We start from the raw sequence: 16,273 nt of genomic DNA, 5'->3' as shown, positions 1-16,273 counted from the left end.
TACATTAAATTTGGACAATTTGAGAACTATTTACACTGGGTTACAAAAAAATGTTTTTTGCAAGTTGTCTAGGTTTTTTCAACTGAATTAGGACCATTTTGCACCGCTAAATCCAAAAATGACATCTGTTTTTCTCAATCAGGTCAGGCTTTTTTTTTGCTAATTTGATTTTGAAAAATTTGATCTTCTCACAAAATTGATTACATTTTTGTGAATTTATCAGTTGATTTTTATTACCTCCGCCAAGGAGGTTATGTTTTTGCCAGGGTTTGTTTGTTTGTGTGTCTGTTTGTCTGTCCGTTAGTGTGCAACATAACTCAAAAAGTTATGGACAGATTTGGATGAAATTTTCAGGGTTTGTTGGAAATGGGATAAGGAAGAAATGATTAAATTTTGGTGGTGATCGGGGGTGGGGGGGCCCACGGGGGGGGCCACTGATCATTAGTGTGCAACATAACTCAAAAAGTTATGGACAGATTTGGATGAAATTTTCAGGGTTTGTTGGAAATGGGATAAGGAAGAAATGATTAAATTTTGGTGGTGATCGGGGGTGGGGGGGCCCACGGGGGGGGCCACTGATCATTAGTGTGCAACATAACTCAAAAAGTTATGGACAGATTTGGATGAAATTTTCAGGGTTTGTTGGAAATGGGATAAGGAAGAAATGATTAAATTTTGGTGGTGATCGGGGGTGGGGGGGCCCACGGGGGGGGGCACTGATCAGCCTTGGCGGAGGTCTGCGCTCTCCGAGTGCTTCTAGTTTTTATATAGTTCTCACCCAAAATAGGTTTTAAGAGAAAAAAATCATTTTCTAACAGGATTCCTGTTAGGTACAATGGTGTATTCACCGCAGATGTAGCAGAATACGTCAAGCTTATTTTTGCAAGATCTTCTAGTCGAAGCCATTTCATTCACCTGTAATATTAAAAAAAAAACATTAATCATAAATTGGCAAAAGTAAAATCTTCAGAACTCGTTTATTGCAAGAAATATGAAAGAATTTTGTATCATATGATGTGAAAATGCCCATAAATGTAAGCAAAAATGTTAAAAAGCCAATATGTAGGATAGTTCAGAAAGTTGACCTGATTGAGCAAAATGAATGTGATTTTTGGATTCAGCACACCAAAATTATCCTAAATCAGCTCAAAAAACTTAAACAATAAATTTGTTGTTGACCAGTGTTATCAATTTCAGCATAACACCTAAAAGTGGTGCTTCTGGTACCTGGTTAGAATATATTTTTATTAGTTAAATTTAGTATGTGATATATGTATAGTACACAATATGTATTTATATCCATATAAATAGGTGCATAAAATGTAAATGATCATATAAGTCTTAATCCTCACAGTGGTATACTATGTTTACATAGTAGACTGTACAGCCTGACATTGTTGGTAAAAGCTGTAAACAAACTTCTCTGATTCCAGCTTCTTCCTTTTTTGACACATTTTACTGGCTAAAATGAGGATATTTTACGGTTCAGATACATAATCAGTAAATCTAGACAATAATAGTAAGATTAATGTCTTATAATTCATGCATGAAAGGGTGAAGAAGTGTTACAGATGCTTAAATTGTAAACCAGGGGTGGCAAACTCATTTTACTTCAGGGGCCACATACAACCTAATAGGATCTCAAGTGAGACCAGCAAGATAATTACAGTGAAAAAAATACCATTATGAATATTATGAACATGTTTACAAACTGTCCTTTAAAAAGTATGAATAACATGAAAAATCACACACAAGCTGAAATTTCTTCAGAAAAATAACTGCAATTTTAACAATATTATGCTTCAGTCGATATCATTTACACACAACTTATAGATCACAGTGAATCTACAAAGACACAAAACACTCAGTAACAGGAATAATATTGTTAAAATTGCACTTACTTCTGTTAGGATATTTCAGGTTCATATTTGTTCAGGTTAGGATAGTTTGTAAATATAAACATTGTGTAATTTTACTTTTATAAACTACAACAAAGACAATATCTTGGAGTTGTCATTATTTAAAGGTTATTATGCTACTATTACTGGTGTGATCAAATTGCGATCAAATTGGTCTGTATGTGTCCCCTGAACTACAATGATTTTGACACCCATTGATAGTTAATGTCTTCAGTGTAATTTTTGCACTTCTCAAATTTGTCCCATGGGCCGGATTGAACCCGTCAGACCTGTATATTTGACACCCAGGGCCAGATTAACACTTCATTGTACCCTGGGCAACAATATTCAAGGGCCCCATCATCACAACCCCAGGATCCCTATAATCTGGCAAAATACAGAATAAGTTCCAGGACTATATGTAAATATACCCCATACTTCAATATCTAACGATCATCAAATGCATTTTGATGTACAAATGTGTAAATGCTCGTAGAACTACAAGTGCACCACTATAGCGTCTTGTCAAGGCCACTCACTTGCATATGATGATATGAAAACAAAACACATTAGCATCAGTATAATCTAAAATTGATCCACTACACTACGTTCTTTAAATTTTCAGCTTTTTTAATGTCCCTCTCCTTTTTTAATTTTCGTTTGGCGCTCCCACTTAGCTGCCTCTCCATGTTTGCAATGTTTTGATTCACGTACGTCGCGTATGTCGCGTAGTTCTTGACGTCTCACATCCCGCTCAGTGCACGTACGTTGATTTGCGTCACCACTGATTCGCTTTTTGGACTGACCAATGAGGAGAGGGTCTCAGCTCACAGTCACAGACAGCAGGAGCAGGGTTTCTGTGCAGTGCAATGGCTCCGGGCAGCGGACAGTTTCATTTATAAGCAAAAGATAACCAGATATTTTCGTTATGCCCGAGCTACCCAGGGCCCTTCAGAGGTCGCGGGCCCCTGGGCAATTGCCCAGTTGCCCATATGGTTAATCCAGGCTTGTTGACACCCCTTTAATAACCTGTAGATGGACAACTGAAATGAAGTACAGAAGTGAAGTAGATTTATGTAGCATCTTTCAAAACCTGTAAAAGAAAACAAAAAGAACAAAGAAGTTGTATTTGTGTTCTAAACCACTCAAGAGACTCAGGACAGGAAATCCCCTCATGTTCTCAGTCTGGTGGGAGGTACCATGAGCAGACCTTGGTCAGGACCGGGGGGTGTTCTAGCAGGGGTTTACGGTGTGAACAGCTCTCTAATATACCCCAGAGCTGGGCTGTTGAAGACCTTAGATCAGGGGTCTCAAACATGTGGCCCACCAAAGGTTCCAGTGCATCCCGTGGGATGAATTTGCAAAGGGCAAAAATTCCACAGTCAAGGCTGTCGAACTCCTTTTAGTTCAGGTTCCACATACAGACCAATATGATCTACAGTAAAGTAATAGCATGATAACCTACAGAATATAATGGCTCCGTATTTTCTTCTTAGATTATACCTATAAATGACGACAACTTCAAATTTTTGTCTTTGTTTTAGTGCAAAAAATAACATTAAATTATGAAAATATTTACATTTACAAATTATCCTGAAACAATAAAATGTGAATAACTTCAACAAATATGAACAACCTGAAATGTCTAACGAAAACTAAGCACAATTTTTAAAATTTTCTGCCTGTTACTAAGTGTTTAGTGTCTTTGTAGATCCGATCCATAATGCACATGTAGAAATGAGGCATAATTGAGGCATAATTTTGATAAAATTGTACTTATTTTTCTTAAGAAATTTCAGTTTTTTTCAGGTTATTCACGTCTTTTTTCTTTGGATAATTTATAAAAGTATTTTCATAATTTAATGTTTGGGTTTTTTTGCACTAAAACAAAGACAAAAATTTGGAGTTGTCATTATTTAGAGGTTATTATGCTATTATTTTACTGGTCCGGCCCATTGGAGATCAAATCAGGCTGAATGTGTCCCCTGAAAGAAAATAAGTTTGAGACCCCTGCCTTAGATGAAGATAAAGTGATGGTAATATTTTAATTCTGTTTTCCTCCTCCTCTTTTCTCCTTCAGATTCCATGATCCTGCTCGGTTCCATAGAGCGATCCCAGCTCCAGTCTCTGCTCTCGCTTCAGCTGGGTCGTCAGCGGAGACTGGAGTACCTCCGTCAGCTGGCCCAGGATAATGGCACCCACGATCACCTGCCCAGTCTGACCTCCGACAGCACCCCCAGCTCCCCCTGCGCCCACACCCACATCAACGCTACCACCAACACCAACGCTCGCCAAGGGGTCCGCTTCTTGGTGAGCACCCAACAGGTGTGAGGCGTCCGGGGGCGCCAGGGTGGGGCTCGGGTGGGCTAGTAGTGATAGACTAAGTACCCAGCATGTGTGAAGCATGTAGCAGTAGGTAAAGGCACAGATTGAGCTTTTGGAGCTGTCAGGGTAAGTGGTTATTCAAAATGAAAAAAAAAAGGAACTGCATAAACTGTCTAAATGTCCTTAATTTGTACATTTCCATTAACACGTGTCTTCTGTTTCTCTGTCGTCTGTGCCATTACCTGTGCTGTCTTGTTTGTATATGCATGTGCCTGTATTTGTCTCGTCCATGGGCATGTGTGTGTCTGTTTTGTGTGTACGCTTGTGTCTGGCTTCCTTTTTTTAATACATTTTCCATATAGATCTCCACAGAGGAGTCTTCGTCCTTCAGCCCAGTGGTGTCCAACGTTCAGCTTCCTCTGAAATCTGCCTTGAAAACTGTGTCCGCCGTCAGTGACACAGAAACGCCAAATAGTATGTATTTCCTGCAAGAACACAAATGCACGCACGGGTCTATTTCAGAAAGCAGATTTAAGAAACGGTGAAATTAACACTCAACGCTGATAAGAAACCCCTTGGTTACAGAAGAAAATGCTTAATCAGTGGAGCTATGAGATGGTTTTCTGGGGCAAAGGGTAACAACAGGCAGAGCATCCATTCTGATTTAGTCAAGAGGGTAAAACAGGCTAAGCAACAACATAGGCCAGGGGTGTCAAACTCATTTTAGTTCAGGGGCCACATACAGCCTAATGTGATATAATGTGGGTCGGACCAGTAAAATAACATAAATAATAGAGTAAGAACTTATAAATAACGTCAACTCCAAAGTTTTCTCTATGTTTTTAAGTGAAAAAAAATCAAATCACATAATAAAAATGTTTACATCTACGAACTGTACTTGAACATATTATGAACAAATATGAACAACCTGAAAATTTGTTAGAAAAATAAGTGAAATTTTTAAATTTTACGCTTTAGTTTATTTATTTACACATGTGCATCACAACGTACACATCACAGTGGATTTACAAATACACAAAAGTTTTAATAATAGGCAGAATATTGGTACAATTACACTGACTTCTCTTTAGACATTTCAGGTTATTCACATTTTTTGTAAAAGGCTAGTTTGTAAATGTAAACATTTGTGTAATTTTACTTTTCTTATACTTAAAGACAAAAATTTGTGGTTTTCATTATTTAGAGGTTACTGGTCTGACCCACTTCAGATTGAATTGACCTAAAATGATTCTAACATCCTTGACTGTTAATACTTCAGTGTAATTTTTACATTTCACGAACCAGATTGGACCCTTTGGCGGGCTGGTTTTGGCCCCTGGGCCACATGTTTGACACCTGTGATATAGGCTATATGCATGTGTGTGAGTGGTGACTATGAATATGTGCTTTTCTCTTAAAATACAAATGCACGGATGCTATCCTTCACCTATTGTCTTAAATGCATGAGCCAAAATGTTTTGACTGAAGTTGCAAAACCACGCTGTGATGTCGTATCTAATTAAAGTATCAAAGACTGTCTGGTGAAAGAGAAAAATTAACATTAACTAGTAGAAAATCTGCAAATCTGCCATTGCCACCGCAGCAGTGGGCTTATGAAGGAGAGCCCAGTGTGGAAAATGTTGATTTTTCCGGAAAAATCGCCAGTGTTTATATAACACTTAAAGAGTTAATTGTAACACTACCTCAGTGAACATATGGTCCCTATCTACAAAGTGTAAAATTTACACTGAACATAATTACATTTCCACAGTCAACTTTACTCTATTAAGAGTTAATATTTTACACTACACTACACTAATTAGTGTCAACCAAGTTTTACACTATGTGAGAGTAACACCTATAGTGTTATTCACATTCAACACTGAAGAGTTAAGTGTTAAGAAATAACTTTTCCAGTGTTAAACCTACTTAACACTACATGTTGATAAATAAATTACTCCAAAGAGCGTTGATTTTTAACTGCCTCCTACCAGTGTTACATATGATGTACTATAGTCCCAGTGTCTGCAGGGGCGAAAAAAGATACAATTATTTCTGTACCCAATTTATTCCAAGTAAAAATGAAATATTGCAATTAAAAGTAAACATAAAATGACATGTAAAATGAAAGCCGCTGACCCGATATCACATTATCCATTTGAAATTCGGTATTTGAAAACACGTACGCAACATTGACAACAATGATGTAACTTTATTCTTGCACACAGATTCTGCTTGGATGAAATAACAAAAACAATAGTTTATTTACACAAACTTACAAACGCATTTTTTCCATGCGAGGAAGATGGCAAAGCCAGAGTCCAACTTCTCATTCAGTTTGAGCACGGAGGTTGGTGGGCGGGGCTTTTCAGAGTCATTATTTTTTAACACTGAAAGATATCTTGCTCTTATTGGTGTTGAATTAACTTTGAGAGAGTCAATTTACTTTAATGCTGAATATATGACACTGACAGTGTAAAACCTCTGTTAACTCCAATTATTTTCACCGACACTGGAAGTTATCTTGTTAAATTTTACTCTGTCCATTGTTGGAATAACTCTGAAAGAATTAAAATACTTTGACACTGCATTTTTTACACTGGCAGATTTACTGTGTATCAGTATTAATATGGACAAGGTCTGGACAGAATGAAAATGCACAGATTGGATCCTTAGCTGTAAGTGAATCTATGGTGTGTATGTAAATGTGAGGGCAGGGGTCGACGCTCACATTAATCCCTGAACACATTATATTATCAAAACTGTAAAGTTGGCGGCAAGTTTGACAGAAACTAATATAAAACTTAAAAAAAAAAAAGTGGATCTGATCTCCTTTTCTATACTGTTTGATTACACTGTGACACCATGAATGAGGAAATGAAAGGGTGTATGTATCAGAGCTCCTTCAGACAGCAGGGGGAGGAGAAACAAAGCCTGCCAGCAGATGATGGGAGATCTTAACCTTCAGGGCTTTATGGGAGAGAGATTCTTCTGCAGAAAAGCTTGAGGAAGCCAGATGAGGCAGTATAATGAGTGAAAAAGTCCACAGGTGGAGCAGTGTGTTGTGGATGAATGGGTTTTAATCAGGATCTGTCATATAGACTGGGGTTTGTGTTCCCCAGAGAATTGATTTTTAGACTTGGTGTATCCAGGTTTTTAGGATTATCTTCAATTTTCATTTGCAGTTTTGGAAGTTTTAGGTACTAAAACACTTGTTTAGGTTTAGGAAAAGGTCATGGTTTGGATTAAAATAGACTATTTTATAACAGCACAATAAAAGCTTTTCTGTCAGAAAGACCTGAAGGTAAACTATGCCCATGTTTCCAGGCAGTGAGTGTATTAGGTTTATGAAGTAACTGCTGTATCTGAGTCAGAGTTAAAAGCCCTTTTCTCACAGGACTAGTATGACATGGCTAGTATGACCAAATCACCAAAATTAACTCCGTGTGTCTGTGTTTGATGCAGCACATCCACGCAAAGTACGTTTTTAGTTTAATTAGCTATTTCCTGTTTCTGATGTCAACGCTCCTCACTTACAGGTAGGGATGTAATGATTACCGGTATAATGATAAACCGTGGTAAAATTGCAGACGGTTAGTATTACCGTTTAAATTCTAATTATCATGATAACCGTGTTTGATTACCGCACTTTTCCGGAGAAAACACATATGTAAAGATCTGCTTTTATGTTAAATATTTGAGTATAGTTTTAATTTATTACAATTTTAATTTTATATACCTAATATTTGGAACCAATATTCACTTTTAAAGTCTTTGAAAAGGTTCGTTAAGCATCTGCGCGTTATTTATGTAATAAATTATATACATTTTTAAAATTGGATTTAATATTTTTTGTGTGTTTTTTGTCCTTTTTTGTTTTTATAGTAGGTTAAAGTGAAAAAAATAATAGGCAGATGATAAAAAAAAAAGATGCCAAACATGGGTATAGTAAACATTTGTTTATATAGTATATAAAGGCAAAACCAAAAGTACTGAAAAATGGACAAAATAGGCTCAGACCTCTAAGGGTTAATATTTGAATGTTTCTGCCACAAAAGGTACATTTAAAGGTACAATTATTTATTTGTTTTTTGTTTTTTAAAATACAACTTGGTTAAATCATTTCAGTGTGTGTCAGTACTTTTTGAACATTTTTGAGCACAATTTCAATAATACCGGGATAATAATGATAACCGTGATAATTTTGGTCACAATAACCGTGATATGAAATTTTCATATTGTTACATCCCTACTTACAGGTAACTATTGAAAGATAAAAAATGTTCCTTACTGGTGATGACATGCATATCATCCAAATTTAACTTTGTTTTTTCAGTGAATATCCATACTACATTGTGACATGAGTTTCCAGAACTTCAACATTTTTTTACATAGTTTTTATTAGATTTTCTTTTTTATCAGTACAATCTAATGTACACACTTAGATACAGTTCGACAAGTTTCCCTTTCTCCCCCCGAGCTGCATGTGCATCTCCTACAAACCTCCACAGGCAATACAGGATGGAAAACAGAAAACAACAACAGTCACAGCAAATAAATAATGTCCACTTCAGAATACAAGGCCACAGGTACGAATGAATGAATGAATGCTTTGTACAGCAATTACTGCACACAGTACAACAACCACAATAAACACAAAAAACAAAAAAAAAAAGGAATACGCCAGAAGCAGAGGCTTATATTTTGCCTATCCTTCTCCCCTGACACACTGCTTACATTAAATTAAATGTGTACATCATCGAGCATTGTCATAACAAAAGAATCGATAACAACAAAAACACATCTACAGTCTTCATTTAATATTCCTGAATGATCTTATACTTAAGGCAATTTTTGAACTTGGACTTAAACGTTATCAGAGTAGAGGCCTGTCTCACATCATCAGGGTTTGGTCTAAACCTGCTTTCTGGAATAAACCCAGGCTCCCCAAATGACACTGATATCAGAATGACTCTCTTAATGTGCATCATCTAGCCTTTTTTCTGTGTTTCATCTCCGAGGCTCTCAGACGCTTTCCTGCACCGACCAAGACAAGGATCTGCTGGAGGTGAGCACAACAGACCGAAAGAGAGGAGGATATAGTGTACGTGTGGGTGGAAGTGTACTTACTGTAGTCAGCGAGTGTGAAACGCACCACATGCGAGGGTGTGTGTGTGTGTGTGTGCTCTCTCAGAGTCCACGTAGACGCCGTCCACCTCGTCGTCCTCCTGCTGCTTATGGGCAGCGTCCACCCACAGGCAGCAGGGGTTTCCTGTGTGATCTCATGCTGTAGTCGTCCCTTTTTTTTTTTTTTCTTTTTTCTTTCTTTTTTTTTTTTTTTTTTTTTTTTGTTTCTAACGTCTGAGCCATTGCCCCTTCACCACCCAGCACACTCACTGCCAGTCAACAGTTTTTGAACATCCTACATTTTAGCATTTTTGGTTAAACCTCAAGCAATATAGTGGATACAGAATATATAATAGTTCCATGCAGTTTAACAGTTTAACACCACTGACTCACTGATCGGTCAAACACTGTTCAAACCTACAAATATCATTTTAAATGTATTTATAATTAAATCCAAAGATTCTAAAGATAGAAATAAATTTATTGACACCTAAAAAATGAGAAATAACTATGAATATACAGTAAATTCACGTGACATCTTAAATATCTGTGCCATAAATATCTGTGTCTTGGGTCTGAATCTCCAGGTGCTTACTATTTATATCAAGTGTAAACAAATCTGCTTATGAAAATATGGAGAACATGAACTGTTGACACATTCTCTGTTGTGCAAATGAGAAATAAAATATAACGTTGAGGGCTCTCGTGCCTGCACAGGTGTTATGAATGTCATTAACTTTGGTTCTGTCCTTCTTAATTGCAGAGGAAGCCGTAGTCGTAGGCAGCATGTGTCACACTGTAGCGTTCAATAAGATTCAGCCATTAATGTTATTATTTACATGTGTGCTTTTCCTACTTTGTCATGTGAAAATGTCTCTTGTGCCATTTTGGCTTCATTAGCATAGTCTCTTCCTATTAATTTGGTCTTTTGTGTTTGTTTTTCCGTATGAATAAATCTCTCTAACCTCAATTTGAACCCACACCTTTGACAGCGTCACCAACATCTACTCCTGTTTTCTTGCTGTTTATTAAATGAATCAGATTCATAGACTCTTCCACAAATATTTTGACTGGTCACAGCAGGAAAAGCACAGGTGAAACTAACAATATTAATGATGGCTCAGTTGCAGCAATTATTGCATTGAGATGCAGCGATTAATGATGCTGTTAACATCTGTGCTTGTCTTGGGAAAAGGCCTTAACAGGTCTGTTCAGATTCACTTAAGCCTGTAGTGTGCACCCCTGAAATGGCTTTTTCTGGTGTGAGGGGGTGAAGAGCAAGACAAAAATGGTGTGTGAAACTCTTTGATTTATTATCAAGCAAAATCAGTGTAATTAAGGCTCTGGTGTGTAACTGAAATGCTAAAATGTGCAGTGTGGTGTTCAAAATCCTCGTTTTCCTGGCAGTTTTTCAACCATCCAATGTTGCGGTAACATTGGGTTTCTGGTGCAGCTTTTCGTGCCTTCACCTTCATCTGTGATGTAGTAATTATACCCTTTCAGCAACATTGTGCTCACATCGTGGGTACTTCTCCCAGTAGAAGTCAGACTGGGACCCAATGTTGCAGTGACACCGTGTTATGGGTAAAATGTCCAGTTTCACTGATGCTGTGTTAATGTTGTGCTGTGTTGATGCCTTCTCTCCTCGGCCGGAAGAGCCCGGCTGGGCCGGCTCCTCCTGAAAAAAAGCCCAAGCCCAAACGAGTGAGGATCTCCATGGCGGTAAGATTGTCTGCCGCCTAGAGACTGTTGCTTAGTAACCGTTGCCTTGCGACAAGCACATAGTGAGTGCTGAACCTAAATATTTGTGGTGCACCAACCAAAGCAATAGAGTGGCTTTGCAGAGAGAGCGAGAGGAAAGAGTGAGAGAGGTGGGGCAGTTATTGTTTGTGGTTTAAAGGTTTGATTGTTCTTTTTCATCTTGAGTGTGAAACAAAATGTTTCATCAGCTGTTAATGCTCAAACTGTGTGTCGCTGTCATTCCGTGATTTATATTTTGGTGGTCAGTTACTACAAAAAGTGGCATCCGAGTCTGTGTAATGTAATTTTTTGGAATCTGTGTGCACTGTTGGACTAATAAATCAAGCTTTTTCACACCCGTACCTTGGAAACTCTAGGCATGAAATAAAAGTTGTCCACTGGCATAGCGTTCTGTATTTTCACACCACACTGACAGACATACCTCACTGTCCCGTGCACAATGTTTTATACAGACTTTCTAATAAAAGTAATGTCTCTAATTAAACTGTTTTTCTGGTTTTCAGGACCATACTGAAGTGGAAGATTGCATGAGTCCAGCAGAGGTCAGATGCTAATACAAGAATAAACATATACAGATTATTGTGGATTTTCATTGTTTATTATCCTACTTTGCTTAGTGTTTTCCACTTGTTTTGTCTCAGATAGCAGAATGGGAGGAGCAGCAGCTCGATGAGGCAGTAGATTTCAAGAACTGCAAGATTGACCCTGCCCCCTTCCAGCTGGTGGAGCAAACATCTCTGCATAAGGTGTGGTATAAATAAAAATACAGTTTATAAATTCACTTAGAACACAGAGATTATAAGTAACAAATGGCGAGAAATGAAATATAGAATTGTTTTTATTCTGCTGGCTTCATGTCACCACTTTAAATATTCAACAGCAGTCAGATAAATTGTCAAGAGATACGTAAACACTGTTGATCCCTTTGCATGTTGTAGATGGAACCATTGGATTTTGGTGAAGCTGTAATGTAATTTTATTGTAAAAAGTTGTAAAATAACAGTAATTAGTTCTAGGTTAATTTCCATACAAGGCATAGACATAGACACAGAGAGAGGCTTTGTCATTCAGATTTACAGTGTACATTTAAAAAAGATTTGGATCCAATGACTCAGAGGGCAGCAGGAATAAATAGAATGAGTATATACAAAAATAAAATGAATATGCATATTAAGGCTATGTATCAAGTAATAAAAGCCATGTTTCAAGTAATAGGATGTGTGTCACAGTTTTATTGCAGAGCAATAGAGCTTGAACTCCTTGTGTATTGACACTGTCAGGTGTCTAACCGATGACCAATGCACAACACAAAAACTGTGAGAAGCCACATGTTCTGACTGGCCGCTGACATGCATTGTAATGAATTAATCTACAGTTTATTTGCATATTTAAATATATACCACCTCAGTTGTCAGTCCATTGCAAGCCATGTAGTGACAGAGTTTCAGGGTTATTGCAGAAAAAATAAAACCAAAACTAGTAGTAAAAAAACTTTAACTGAAGCAAAAATAAAAACAAAAAAAAAAAAAACTAAATGAAAACTACAATGGACAACACAAATTAAAATGAATTCAATTAGACCATTTAAGTTTTACTTTTGATTTAGCCTGAGGTGTGAATCACTGAGCAATGTTTAGTCATAAACTGGCTTTGAAAGTTATATTTATCATAATTTAGAATCAAACGTCAGCATTTTTCAAGTAAAAAAAAACACTACTTGTGCTCTGACTAAAACTAACGTGAGATAAAAACTTGCATTCAATGACTAAATACAATCTAATAAATAAATATATTTCAAAATTCTAATAACTGTTGAGTGCAGCTTGACAAGACTACAAAAATCTACTGAAACTGTACAGGACGATGCTCATGATAACAGTGGAACCAAGTAGCTTTCCATCTGGTCCCCTTATATTCACGTTCAAGTTAATTTTGAGGGGGGGGGGGTCAAGGATTGTCTCAGAGCATATTAGTAATTTTTCCATATCGGTTTGAAATGTCGTCTGAGTACACTTTCCATAATCCTGATTCAAAGTGTAAGTTCATCCACTGGTTCTGTCTTTGACTCCAGGCCGTAATGTGTTTCATTTTCCACAGACTCACACCATCTTCTCTCTGCTGGGTCTGGATCACGCCTATGTGACCAGTATGGGCCGCCTGGTGGGGGTAGTTTCTCTCAAAGAGGTGGGTGGGGTGGATTACTAGTGATAGTCCTGCTTCTGTTTATGGTCCTTGAAACTCATCTCCTCCTTTCCTTTCCTTCATTTCCTGTTTCTTTTTCATGTTTCTTGCTTGCTTGTGCTGTTTCCAGTTGCGTAAGGCCATCGAGGGCTCAGTGACAGTGACCGGAGTGAAGGTGCGCCCCCCTCTGGCGAGTTTCCGTGACAGTGGGAACAGCACAAACGTATCCGAGGTAACAGAACTCCACAAACTGTGCATCCGCCACAGGGGACTCTCGTTGCCACGGGAACCCAATCGTCCTCACACAGAGGACCAACCTGATCTCCCGTACAAAGAGATCCCCGTCGACTTCTCGGACCAATCAAATTTGCAGTTTGCCACCAGCCCTGTTGACATCACAAATGAGTCGTCGGAATTGGTTCTCCAGGAAAGCCCCTCGTTCGGTGAGGACCAATCAGAATTCACTTTTGACTGCAGCCCCTCCCACACTGAGGAGTCAGAACTGGCCTGTGATTATGACCCCCCCAGCCAAACCCCTGAGCCAGACGAGATGGAACAAGAACAGGGGTGTCTGAACAAGGACCAATCAGAACCTGAGGGAGAGGGTACTAGCCCCGCCCACCCTGAAGATCAGTCCGAATGATGAAAGGGGATCCATATGTTGCCTCATGAATGTTGACGTTTCTTACGTTTGTCGAGGTCACTCTCACCTCCAAGTCCAGCCTAGATACAGTGTTTATAACATTATGGTGTGAGTGAGAGTGAGCGTGAGTAGATGTGACAAGTATCATATTTAAACTGTTCAAATGTTGTTTAATAAGGTGGGTGTTTTTCCTATTTATTATTGTCAACAAATCCAAAATCTGATGATGTGTAAAGATTTCTTCGAGGTTCAAACTAGTGGTTTGTACAGTTCAGATTCAGACAATTTAGTTCATTTGGTGCTTATCCAGTTCACACACATACACAACTCCAAAAACTCACTGGCAATGTTGTGACATGTCCAAGGCCATAGATGAATTTATATGGATCAATATGAGGAACAACAATCAGCAATAAAATAAAACAAATTAGATGGGTATAAGTGATCTAAATTAGTAGTATAAATGAGAAAGAAGCCAAGTCTAAAATAGAGAATAAAGGGAACGCTACAGTCATTCAAAACAACTACTGTTCATATATACATAATTATTACATAGGTTTTGGGTCAGGGTTTGTCCTGCTTAGAGGTGGTTTAAAGTGGTATCATGAAATCAGTGAATGGAGTATGATTAAAGTGTTCTGTTTAGAAGGAATAAGTGTTTCAGAAGATAAAGGAACCATCAGTAAAACTCTGTTGGATTTCATTATTCCAGTACATAAACTGATTTGCTGTAAATTACCAATAGTTTGTCTAAAATAGTACCACAAAATGAAAATATTAGTGCTGTCAAATGCTAAAAATTCCAATTAGATTAATCACAGGGTTGCTGTGGATTAATTCAGATGAATCACAATTAAATATTCATTTTTAATCTATATTAATCGCGTTTCATTTTGCATGAGCAAACACACTCAAGAAAGAAGGGTGTATATATGCACTTAAAGTGTTTATTAAACACCCTCAACAGTTTCAACAAAACAACTTGAAACAACTGTTCCATCTTGTTTTTTTGTCCTCATATTTCCATCCAGAGGGCCAACGTGCTGTTTAGTGTCTTCCATCTTCATGGGTTGGTTCTGCTGCCTGTCACTACCGGATCAGCTGCCCATTTGTTCATGCAAGACTGTAACTCTACTAGGACAAACTGCCCGAGATGGCAGAGACGTTCAGAGTCATTCTGCGCTGCAGATGGGTTAATTGTGTTAAAGTTTTTAATCAGATTAATCATGATGATGGATTAATCTGCATTAATGCATTAATTTTGACAGCCCTAGTAAATATGAAAATAACTCTGTACAACCCACTATGTGTTCAACATAAGATGAAGAGTTAAAAACTTTCTTACTTTTTTCTGTCATGCATCAGCAGGATAATCATTCTCCTTGACTTCCATTTGTGCAACGTCTCTTTGAAAGGATGTTCCAACCTGCAACTGACGATGGTTTTGACAAAGACACACATCATTTTAACAGAACACACTTCCTCATGTGAACGTTCCACAAACAGTGTTTTGCAAATTAACTGTTGCAGCAAAACAACCGAAGTAACTTTTACTCCTATTCCAGAATGATAGAGGGGGGTGCCAGACCTATCTACAGCACTGGCACAGTGATAATAAAATGTAGAGATAGGTCTGGATATGCAAGACTAAGTTCAGTTGGCACATCTTTTGGTGGAAGGCTCCTTGATATCCTGAACAGGTGTCCTGGATTTAACAGCACACGCTGAGTCAAATCTAAATATGCAAAATGTGAGAGAAGTTCAAGTCCTACTTATTTTTTCCTCTGCACATCTAGCTAATCCCTGCATGACAATAATAATGTCATTTTATTTTTCAAATCTGTTTAGGATAGAAACATATGTTTAAAAAAACAAAAGGAACAACACATTTGTGGCAACATAAACTGGTTTCTCATAAATGAACCTGTTTAACACACATGGCACTCTGGTACTGGACTAACCACAGGCTCTCCTAAGTCCTCCTCCTTGTTTGGCACTTTATTTAATTTTCTGTAGGTGTAAAATATTAAATTCATTCAGCCACGTATCAAATGTTGGGAGCTTGTCAGATTTGCAGAAATGTCAGATCTGTTTTCTGTGTAACTGTGGAAAGTGAGATGGCCCGGGCTTCATCCTTCACTCTACATGATTTGACGACAACAAATGGCACAGTTAGAGGGTCAAGGGGGAAGTCTCTCTCAAAGGCCATAGAAAAAAATACAACCCCAGAAAGTTTGTAGTGTGACATTGTAAAAATTACTGAAATTGGCTGCCTTAAGCCTCTGAATGTTTTACACAAAGAGGTGAAAATCTGAATATTTCTGTACAACTTTGAACT

The 16,273-nt window shown here is 37.8% G+C and overlaps 1 protein-coding gene across 1 annotated transcript in view; it reads left to right on the top strand.

The window, feature by feature from the left end:
- Positions 1 to 14,710, top strand: part of clcn2a (chloride channel, voltage-sensitive 2a) — a 96,587-nt gene extending 81,877 nt beyond the window's left edge. Inside the window, exons 18-24 of the mRNA XM_030161417.1 lie at positions 3,979 to 4,208; positions 4,586 to 4,697; positions 9,245 to 9,291; positions 11,615 to 11,653; positions 11,753 to 11,857; positions 13,209 to 13,295; positions 13,423 to 14,710. Coding sequence (XP_030017277.1) covers positions 3,979 to 4,208; positions 4,586 to 4,697; positions 9,245 to 9,291; positions 11,615 to 11,653; positions 11,753 to 11,857; positions 13,209 to 13,295; positions 13,423 to 13,935 — 1,133 coding nt within the window. The 3' untranslated portion in view covers positions 13,936 to 14,710. The remainder of the gene's footprint in view (positions 1 to 3,978; positions 4,209 to 4,585; positions 4,698 to 9,244; positions 9,292 to 11,614; positions 11,654 to 11,752; positions 11,858 to 13,208; positions 13,296 to 13,422) is intronic.
- Positions 14,711 to 16,273: the final 1,563 nt, after the last annotated feature.

The sequence above is a fragment of the Sphaeramia orbicularis genome, chromosome 17 (genome assembly GCF_902148855.1).
Source record: "Sphaeramia orbicularis chromosome 17, fSphaOr1.1, whole genome shotgun sequence".
In the NCBI taxonomy this organism is placed as follows: domain Eukaryota; kingdom Metazoa; phylum Chordata; class Actinopteri; order Kurtiformes; family Apogonidae; genus Sphaeramia; species Sphaeramia orbicularis.
The sequence above is the reverse complement of the archived record's forward strand: the minus strand, read 5'-3'. Positions and strand labels throughout refer to the sequence as shown.